The sequence below is a fragment of the Ctenopharyngodon idella genome, chromosome 24 (genome assembly GCF_019924925.1).
Source record: "Ctenopharyngodon idella isolate HZGC_01 chromosome 24, HZGC01, whole genome shotgun sequence".
Lineage (NCBI taxonomy): Eukaryota > Metazoa > Chordata > Actinopteri > Cypriniformes > Xenocyprididae > Ctenopharyngodon > Ctenopharyngodon idella.
Window position 1 is genome coordinate 26,201,263 of NC_067243.1, and position 10,932 is coordinate 26,212,194.

General features: G+C 35.8%; 1 protein-coding gene across 1 annotated transcript; it reads right to left on the reverse strand.

The window, feature by feature from the left end:
* Nucleotides 1-837: 837 nt before the first annotated feature.
* On the reverse strand, nucleotides 838-10,886 carry dus2 (dihydrouridine synthase 2). Its single transcript, XM_051885303.1, has 16 exons — nucleotides 10,734-10,886; nucleotides 10,394-10,542; nucleotides 10,236-10,281; nucleotides 10,013-10,104; nucleotides 9,882-9,925; nucleotides 9,702-9,762; nucleotides 8,308-8,355; nucleotides 8,156-8,221; nucleotides 7,126-7,196; nucleotides 6,960-7,046; nucleotides 6,661-6,829; nucleotides 4,047-4,168; nucleotides 3,747-3,890; nucleotides 3,562-3,649; nucleotides 1,537-1,610; nucleotides 838-1,463 (listed from the first exon to the last, which is right to left on the reverse strand). The coding sequence occupies exons 1-16, from the start codon at nucleotides 10,759-10,761 to the stop codon at nucleotides 1,202-1,204; spliced, it is 1,551 nt and encodes a 516-aa protein (XP_051741263.1). The 5' UTR covers nucleotides 10,762-10,886; the 3' UTR covers nucleotides 838-1,201.
* Nucleotides 10,887-10,932: the final 46 nt, after the last annotated feature.

The following is a 10,932-nucleotide window of genomic DNA, read 5'->3' on the forward strand; positions in this document are numbered from 1 at the left end:
GGTAATACACGCTTAGTTTGCAAGGTCAGAATATGGTTCTCTCAAAACATAGTAAGCGCACTTACATAAAAAAAAAAAAAATAATACCATGGTAACCACTGTTTCCGCTTAAATAATGGATACTGCAGCTGTTGTTAATACTTAAAAATGACCAAAAATAATGACAATAATATGGTATCTCATTCAAAACAGTGTACGAGCCTTATAGAATCGACTTAATTTACAATTAAACCATTTAAGGTGTCCTTTTTTACCGTGTAATTATACATTAAGTACTGAGTAATATCAATAACACTCACGGAAGGGTTAGTTACATGTAATTATGCATAATTTACTACAGTAAGTACATGTAACATGTTATAAGGACACTAAAGTGTTACCTATTATTTTGATAGTAGCGTCTGTTACAGTTTCATTTAAAGGTTAAGTGTGAATTTTCTCCAATGTTAAAATCTTTTTTCCAGCTTTTATGCAGATATATAGTAGTCAACATTGAAGTGGATCAAAAAAGTTCATTAAAGTTGTCCTAAGAAGGATTTTGATGAAAGGTTTTGAGCCACTTCAAATGTTGACAATTTATAGGCACTATAGTGTTACTGGTGTCAAATCATACTTGGCTTGATAGTATCCAACCAGTTTAAAGTGTCTATTAAAAATGAAACTTGTTTGAAATACTACTTTTTCCACTTTTATTTTGTCTTGGCTGGTTATCATGGCTGCCTACCCATACAGCTTTGTGGATTATAATGCCCAAAATGCTGTCTAGTTATGCAGCTTACTAGGTTTTGAGAAATAAAACCTTGTTCAATACATAGGGGGACAAACAATGTTCAAATGCATAGTTAAAATGGTTTATTTCACGATGCTAAAGGAGAAAATAAAAAGTTTCATGACAATATGGTACCAGTTTTGACTTCCTTGTACTGTAAGTAATTGGAGCTACACTGCGCCCTTCTGGTGAAGGGTGGAAATCCTTAAAAATAATTATAGAAGTATTTAAGAAAAATCATCCATGCAAAACAGTGGCATACAACAAATTACAAACCAGTATTTATAATAGAAAACACTACTAGTCTGCAATAAAACAGAGATGGCACTTGATAACACTGGATTTAACAAACTTAAAAGCAAACACTGTAATTTGTCAGATAAAACGGCACTTTGCTTTGAAATAAAGAGGAATGAAATAGTGTGGCCAATGTTAACTTGTGGTCTGACCACAGTCACCATTCACAACTTTCGTCCTGCATCTCATTTCCTCTTCCTCTTCTGGTGGGACTTCACTTATGTGTCTCTTTCGAGCTGCTGACTCATTGTCATTTAGCGCTGCACATTTGTTGTCATCCCTCTTGCGTTTATTTACCAGTCCACTGTTCTCCTCTCCGATCCGACCCTCTGGAAGCCCAAGAGTGCGTAAACACACTATAGCAGCGGCCTGCTCTGCAAACTTCTTCGACTTCTCCCTGAAGAGAGGAAAAATGGAATCAGAGACAGAAATATCATAGGGTCTGTGATGGTATCAGACACCAAACTCACCACAGCGTAGAGCGGTACTTCTTATCAGCCACAATAACCGTGGACTGAAACGCTCGATCTTGAGCTCGCTGTTCCTAAGAAGCAAACAAACAAAAAGCTCGAGATCTCATAGAAGCCAAATGCATGTGAGGAAGAACTAAGGAAAATGTAGGTGATGTTCTAAGAGTTCGAGAGGGAGTATAGGTTGAAAGTAGGTCAGATAAATATGAAGGAGGCAGGTTATTGCAAAATTTTAAATTCAATATGCTGTTTAACAGGAAGCCAGTGCAGCTGTTCAAGAACAGGAAATGTATGTTCCATCTTAGGAGTTCTAGTAATTATTCATGCAGCTGAGTTCTGCACTAACTGTAACTTGTGTAAGAGTTTGAGGGGAAGACCATTTAAAAAAAAAAAAAAAAAAAAAAAAAAAAGGAGCATTGCAATAGTCAATATGTGGAGTAACAAAAAAAAAAAAAAAGTGAACCAAAATAGCAGTGCTCCTCATTGAGAGGGCTGGACGGAGGTGGTTAATATTACATATGTGATAATAAGCCATCTGAGTAATCTTGTTAATATGTGCTTTGAAAGTATTGTCGAGGATAACACCCAAGCTCTTGTAGTATCAATTAATTATTTATTATCTCCGCGAGCGATCGCAGTTTGTGTATAGTTGTGTAAATGCATAGATAAACAGCGCTTTGTCGGCAGATATTTCATAATCTAGAACGACAAAAACATTATTAATAATTCTGATATAACATACCAGTTAAGAAATGCAATAAAATACAATGTTTTGTTTGTTATATTCCAATATTCCAGAGAATATTATTCAGTTATTTAACATTATCCAGCGAATTATTCTTTAGCCTATTAAACAGCTTATAAATCTACTAAAACTGCAGTTTGAAATGAAGTATTACATTTCTGCAAAGTTGATATGACTTCTGTCTTTAATTTATTTGCTCCATTTGAAAACATTAGACATTCTACATTTATTTTGCATATTTGTTAACATTAGTGTTGCTGCTGATGCTTTTTATAAATAAAATTATATTTGTAATATGAAGATTAAAATTAACAATACAACAATGAAGCAGGCTTATGGGGCAGAAAGCTGTTTTCTACACTACAACCTAGTTCTGCTCAACTGGGAGTATTAAGCTACATTAAAATAACAATGCTATTTTTTCAGGTGGTTTAGATTGTTTTATTTTTTTTAATTGGTTAGAATTACTTTTATGTGATTTATTTATTTTAATTTTTCGCTTTATTGAAAATGTTATTTTTTTAAACAAAAACCGTTTAGTAACAGTGCACTTTTTATTTTTTGCACTTTCAGACCCTCTATTTATTGGTGTATAAATAAGATTTGTTTTGTTTTCTATGCATGAAGGGAGTGATTGTTATAAATAAAATGGTTTGTTCAGTTCAGTGGTGTTGTAATCAGGTCAAAAACAGAAGTACAACAGTAAATAAATATCGGTTCTGCATATCGGTTATCGGGCACATAAACACACAAATTATCGGTATCGGTTCTAAAAAAAAAAAAAAAATCAATATCGGTCGATCACTAGTAAAGGACCCAGGACTGGTCCCTGTGGGACACCTGTAGTTATACGTGATGATTTTGATTTGAACTAGCCTAATTTAAATGTGCAGTAGGTGCTAATTTTAGCCTGCTAGCATTGAAAGCATACCTTCCCTTTCGTTGAAAAACTTGTTGCATCTTTTCCAAAAAGACTCATGGCTGTATTAGATCAAAAGGGTGCTTCTACTAAATACTGAGCAAAGGGTCTGAATACTTAGGACCATGTGATATTTCAGTTTTTCTTTTTTAATAAATCTGCAAAAATGTCAACAATTCTGTGTTTTTCTGTCAATATGGGGTGCTGTGTGTACATTAATGAGGGAAAAAAAATGAACATAAAAATCATTTTAGCAAATGGCTGCAATATAACAAAGAGTGAAAAATTTAAGGGGGTCTGAATACTTTCCGTACCCACTGTATATATTTATTGAGAACCACTGCTATCTAATTGAACTAACCGTCTCATAAACAGGCTGATCAAGCTTTTCCTTTCGGCTCCATTCCAGCAGGTACATCTTTGGAGTGATCTGAGGTGGATAATCTCGTCTGGGAAACAGACATACAGTCACACATACAGCAAAAACAGTGTACAAGCCAAAGTGCTTTCTTATTAAATAGGCCACAGGGGTCATGAGAGGGTCACCTTTCAAAGCGGACAGGCATTGTGATGACATCATCCTCTAGTTTAGGGTTTTCTGACTGATCACCGTTGGTCTGTTGAGCTGCTTTTCTAGCCTCCAGTTCAGAGTTGGTCTTCATGTAGAAGTCAGTCAATCCAAACACCTCACTGCAAAACAGATACACACAAAAAACAAAACAAAATTCAGCATCATTTAATTAAATCTCACACTAATTAAGTCATTTTTATCTTGTGCTATCTTGTGTTAAAAAACAAACAGCAATTCCACATGTACAAAGCATATTACCATATAAATCGTGTTACCATATTTCTTCATTGGTCTGAGCTGCATGTAACCGTTTTCCAAATGGAGACTCAACTCTGTCTCTGAGCATCTGACATAAGCAGTATTTGGTGTTGAACGGGTTATTGTCATAGCGAACAGCCTGTTAGTAAACACAGGGGAAAAAAAGAAAGAAAATCTCATTAAAGGGATAGTTCACCCCAAAAATGAAAATTCTGTCATCATTTACTCACCCTCAAGTTGTTACAAACCTGTATAATTTTCTTTGTTTTGCTGAACACAAAGGAAGATATTTTGAAGAATGTGTTAAACTGAACAGTTTTGGGGCACCATTGACTTCCATAGTAGTTTTTTTTCCTACTATGGAAGTCAATGGTGCCCCAAAGTGGCCTCGTTACAAACTTCCTTCAAAATATCTTCCTTTGTGTTCAGCAGAACAAAGAAAATTATACAGGGTTGGAACAACTTGAGGGTGAGTAAATGACAGAAATTTCATCAGTGTTTCTACAAGTTTCATCAAATCTAATTTAATGCTTTTTAATGCCAATTTTTAAATTTTTAATGCTATATAATATATATATATATATGTGGTGATAAATGGCGATAAATGACAATACTGCAATTAGAATATTCATCATGTCACTGTTGCATTCGCATTCTGCCAAGTGTCAGCCCTTTACTTCTCTGCTGCTACCCTTTTTGCTCACATAATATATTTTAATACAGCCAAATTCCCAATACAATTGTTTCATCTATATATTTTTCTGTTTTTGTTGTCAGACAATATGAAATGGTGACTGAAACGCGGCCTATTAAGACTACATGCAGGCCTCGACATAGCCTTGTCATGTGCTTGTCCTTTGGACAAGTAAATCGGTCATTCACTTGTACAAGAAAAACAGTTGCTTGGTGTAAATATAAATTTATTCTGAAGCAATATCCTTTCAGATTATTGCAGCTTTGACATATTTAAATCTACTGTATGATTATCATCATCTGATATCTTTAAATTCATGTTGTATAATTCATGTAAAATTCATCTTTCATTTTAAATTCTTAAATTTGATCAATAAAATTCAATTAGAGTAAGACACTAAGGGCTGTTACCAATCAAATTAAATCATTTACAACAATAAAAAATACAACTGTGTTAAATAATGTTATGGGATTGTTTTAAATATTTTTTGAAAATACAAATAAGAAATGTTGGGGGGGAAATTATACTTTTAAAAATGAAACTAAACCACCAGTAGGTGGCGGCAAGTAACCGACTTAATAAGTGAGTCATTGAGTCATTCATTCAAACGATTCATTCCAATGGCTGATTCATTCAAGAATGAGGCAACTGTTTATGAATAAGTCATTGAATCTTTGAATCGATTCGTTCAAAATGCTGAATCATTCAGTAAGGAAATCAGTGTCACGTTTTTAATCGTGATTGTATTTAGGAAAACAGCATTGGTCGTGTGATTTTGGTTAACTATATCAAGTTATAAAAACTCCATTTTGAATCAGGCTCCTTGTCAAGCCGGTCAAGTCAAATTCTCTTTCACTTGCCCCTTCAAAAAATCCATTTAACCCGGACTATTTGACAAGTGTTAATGTCGAGCCCTGACATGTTAAACCAGCGCTAAAATCCTGATTTATAATCGAGATGTTGTCTGACAAAATCACCATACACATAATATAAAGACATTTGCTGTGATTTTGGCTGTATGTACACGTAAAATGATCACTCAGGTTAGAAGCAATAGTATCTATTTTATTTGTTCTCTGACATCCTCAACTGAATGCGCTGCTCCTCTCAGCCACTCACTGAACAACAGACGCAGAGAGAGGCATCTGCGGCAGGAAAGCAAGATCTCGCACTCATGCGGCAGTACCAGGGGGTCTCGGAAGCTAGATCAGGTTAACAAGTCGCTGTATTCGTCACAACGCGCTTTCTTGGAAAAAAAGTCGCAAAAGGGGTCTGAAAAGTCGGTAAGTTGGCAACACTGATGCAGCCTTCTGTCTCCAGGCCCCAGGCCACCGCTGTCCAAACCGGCGTTACGGCAATTTTGCACCAGCCGGAGGCAATTACCAAACTGGTTCCGCGTGTGTATCACACAAATGTACATATTTTGCGACAGCAAATCAAAGTTATTAATTATGAAGGCTATATTCAAAATAAACTGGTAGTATTCTTTTTCTTAAAAACTATCTAAAAAATGTAATGCCTGTAGGAATAAAATTTAATGTTTTTTAATGCCATTCAAGGCCTTAATTTCCGCAAAATCCATTTAATGCCCCGCGGATACCCTGTTCGTTTTTGGGTGAACTATCCCTTTAAGACTCATAAACAACATATTTTACATGCATCACTATTTGGAAGATTTAGAGTACGTTCATGGAAGACTAATTTGCTATTCCAGTCAACTGATACATTTACTTTTAAAGGGGTTTTATTTACCATAGTATTTTATTGCATTTTATTTTTTATGACTTGTTGCACAACTTTGTCATCTCTGTCCACATTAAAAATTGTACTTCCAAATATATAAATTTTTGTCATGAATTTTAATTGTTACATATTTATTTGTTGTTTAAATAACTTATGGCTGAGCTTAAGACATACACAAATGTTGTCCCACTTACGTATTTGATGTACTCCTCCATGACCGTGTCCACAGGCAGCGCCCCCTGCTGGCGGAAGACTGAAGGATTCCACATGGCCGCCCGGGCGATCATGACAGATGACGCTCCTGTAGCAACTCGAAACGTCTCGATGTCCTCAAATGTCTTCACTATGTCTGAAGAGCCACCACTACAGAGAGGAAGAATAATGAAAACACAAAGATAACAACAGAAACCAAAAATACTGCATATGGAAACAGCACATTGATTAAAAGTTTCAAAAAGACAACAAGTAGTTGTGATGTAGGGTAAAACCTGACTTGGCAATGACAGGTATGGACACACTCTCAGCGACGGCCTGTATGTAATCACAGTGGACTGGGTGCCGCGGCCTCTCCTCTTTCATCCTGACAAAAATATAAAGACGCTGTAAGCAGACGTAAGAAGAATCCGTCTGTAAGCGCACGTTTAACGAACACTTCTAACCTGCCATGCACTGCTATGGCCGCCACTCCTGTTCGTTCAATCCTCTTCACTAAATTCACCGTGTCCTCAAGCTGAAAGAGCACATTATGTCAGTTATCATTAAATGGTTAATTCACCCAAAAATGAAAATTCTGTTATTTATTACTCACGCTCATGCCGTTTTACACCCGTAAGACATTCGTTAATCTTCGGAACACAAATTGAGATATTTTTGTTTAAATCCGATGGCTCCGTGAGGCCTACATAGGGAGCAATGACATTTCCTCTCTCAAGATCCATTAATGTACTAAAAAACATATTTAAATCAGTTCATATGAGTACAGTGGTTCAATATTAATATTATAAAGCGACGAGAATATTTTTGGTGCGCCAAAAAAAAAAAAAAAAAAAACGAATTATTTAGTGATGGCCGATTTCAAAACACTGCTTCAGGAAGATTCGGAGCGTAATGAATCAGCGTGTCGAATCATGATTCGGATCGCGTGTCAAACCGCCAAACTGCTGAAATCACGTGACTTTGGCGCTTCGAACTGCGGATTCGACACGCTGATTCATTACGCTCCAAAGCTTCCTGAAGCAGTGTTTTGAAATCGGCCATCACTAAATAATTCGTTTTTTTTTTTTTTTTTTTTTTTTTTGGCGCACCAAAAATATTCTCGTCGCTTTATAATATTAATATTGAACCACTGTACTCACATGAACTGATTTAAATATGTTTTTAGTACATTAATGGATCTTGAGAGAGGAAATGTCAATGCTCCCTATGCAGGCCTCACTGAGCCATCGGATTTAATCAAAAATATCTCAATTTGTGTTCCGAAGATTAACGAAGGTCTTACAGGTGTAAAACGGCATGAGCGTGAGTAATAAATGACAGAATTTGCATTTTTGGGTGAACTAACTCTTTAATTACCAGGAACAATAAATATAGTTTTATATATCAGAGTTTCTTAGCTCAGTCATTTTTTTCCTTATTAAACATTTTACACAAATTATACAACAAAAAAAAACATTGAAAAACGTCACTTACTGTAGGAAGGATTCTGATTTTACATGTAACGGGTTTTGAGATTCCATTCACAAGAGTGCTCAGAATCTACAAGACAAGATGTAAAAATAATGATAAAGAAAATTTTTTATAATACTTATAAAACTGATATAGTTAAAATGCAGAAAACTTACAGCTTCGATTTTCTCAGGGTCAGAGAGAAGTGCCGAACCCATTCCTCCCTATGTGAGATGAATGTGAAATGTATACATGACAACAGAAGAAATAAATATTAATAATAAATACATAAAAATAATGTGGAATTTGTACATTATAATAGAACATAAGAAATAGTCTGAGACCACAAATGCAGATGCTTCTTTCAATATGTTTCCTAATTTCATTCTTTTCTCTCATTACAAATTAAGTTATCATTATAACACTAAACAGGGATGAAGTATTCTTATAGGTCAAAACCCAGAAACGAGTTTCGTTTGAGCACTTCCGGTTCCATCGTCCTGAAGTCAGTCAGTTTTTGGTTAAATGGTTGAAATAAAGTCTGTGGTGAACACAAGCTCAAGATACTGTCACCTTTCATTCTATAATGTAGAACACAACAGTAAAACCGTCTTGTGTTTTTAAAAGTTTTTATGTGTCTTGTAAAAGACGGCTAAATGAGACCACAGAGGACCTTAAACATCATTACACTGACCAAGTAAACTCATCCTAGGTGTATATGACTATCTTCTTTCAGACAAACACAATCAGAGATATATTAAAACATATCCTGGCTCTTCCAAGCTTTATAATGGGAGTGAATGGGGCTCGAGATTTTGAAGCCCAAAAAAGCACATCCATCCATCATAAAAGTAATCCATATGACTCCAGGGGGTTAATAAAAGCCTTCTGAGGCGAAGCGATGAGCTTTTGTAAGAAAATATCCATATTTAAAATTTTAAACATGCTTCGTATCAGACGTCATGCTTCCGCCGTAAGTCGACTTGCATACAGATGTTTGTTGGAAGCTGGTTATTATAGTTTATAAAGTTTTAAATAAGGATATTTTTCTTACAAAACCCATCGCTTCGCATCAGAAGGCTTTTATTAACCCCCTGGAGTCGTATGGATTACTTTTATGATGGAAGGATGCGCTTTTTTGGGCTTCAAAATCTTGAGCCCCATTCACTGCCATTATAAAGCTTGGAAGAGCCAGGATATTTTTTCATATAACTCCGATTGTGTTCGTCTGAAAGAAGACAGTCATATACACCTAGGATGGCTTGAGGGTGAGTAAATCATAGGATAATTTTAATTTTTAGGTGAAATATCCTTTTAAAATGAATTTCAGGATATCTGTAGGCATTTTCCCCATGTTATCCAGCACAATTTGATTTAAATAATCAAAAAATGTAAGTAAAAACATCATTTTGTACAAGGGAGTTTACCATGAAAATATTTCTTTATTTTATGTCACAATGTTCCTTTGTTTTTCAAAACAAGTTTTAAATATGGTTTTGAATTCCAGATTTGCAGTGTGGCCTCAGACTTTCAAACCCCACAGTATGTTTGACACAGAACCAAGCCGTACCTTTGTGGAGTATTCCTTGGGACAGCCCATATTCACATCAATGGCCGCCACATCGTTCTCCCTGTTCAGGATGAACAACAGCCACGTTAAACATAAGTTCAAATACGATAACTTAGAGCAACGCTACATGTAATACTTGGTCTACTTTAAATATATGATACTAAAAGAAAAACAACTCACACAAGTTTAGCCACAGCCAGGGCTCTCTCTGGATCAGCCGTTCCCTGAAACACAAGCACAGAATCAGATTATGTTTTAAAATTAATAACAGTGCAGTCAAGAAAAGTTCAGAAAGTTTGAATACTGAATACCATCTGAAAGACCACACAGCTCTTCTCTTTACTGCAGGTGCGAAACATCACACGCTCATCTGGAGCAACAAAATCAACCGTCTCCAACACATCTGAAGACACATATAAACATTATTTAAGTGGAAATGGGCTCCTTAAACATTTTTAAATGTGAACTCATTTACATACTGTATGTTATATAATATCCTCAGATATGTGATATGACCAACAGAAACAGATGTACCGTTTACTACTCTCTCACACTGGGCCATTTTGATGTCAATCAGCTCCTGAAATACCAAAGGGCCATGTTAACATGTAGAATATTGCAGTGCAAGTACTTCAATTCAAATGAGTCATGAATAAAATGTGACATACATTGGTGTAAATGTTCATCCTCACCTCACAGTACACAATATCTGCTCCATAGTCCAGTGCCAACAGTCTCATAGGAAGAGTGCCCACCCGCACCATAGGGGCCAGAATAGCCTTGCGATCAAAACACAGCCTGCCCACACTGTCCGCCATCATCATCGTCCATCCACGAACCACTACAGACCAAGATTAGGTTGTTCATGAGTGCCAATGTAAATAAGTATCAGATCAGAAGCCTTTAAATGGCACCATCACATTATTAGTTCCAGTAATATATTCTTAATATAGCCAAATATGTTTGGAATATAAAACACCGACTGTGCCATTATAATTACAATTATATTAACCCTATTGTGTTGCTATTTACCTGATACCAGCGCAGAACTTCCAAGCATCAAACACAACTTGAGTCAACATTACAGCTGCAGTGAACACGCGTGTACAGAGTTCGCTTCCGGTGTTGACGCCATCGCCGCGCGACTATCCGTTCCGAGAAAATGGGATAATTTCACTTCAAAATGTAAATCACGACTGATTTAAAAGTTTGAATGAATACTTTCAAATAA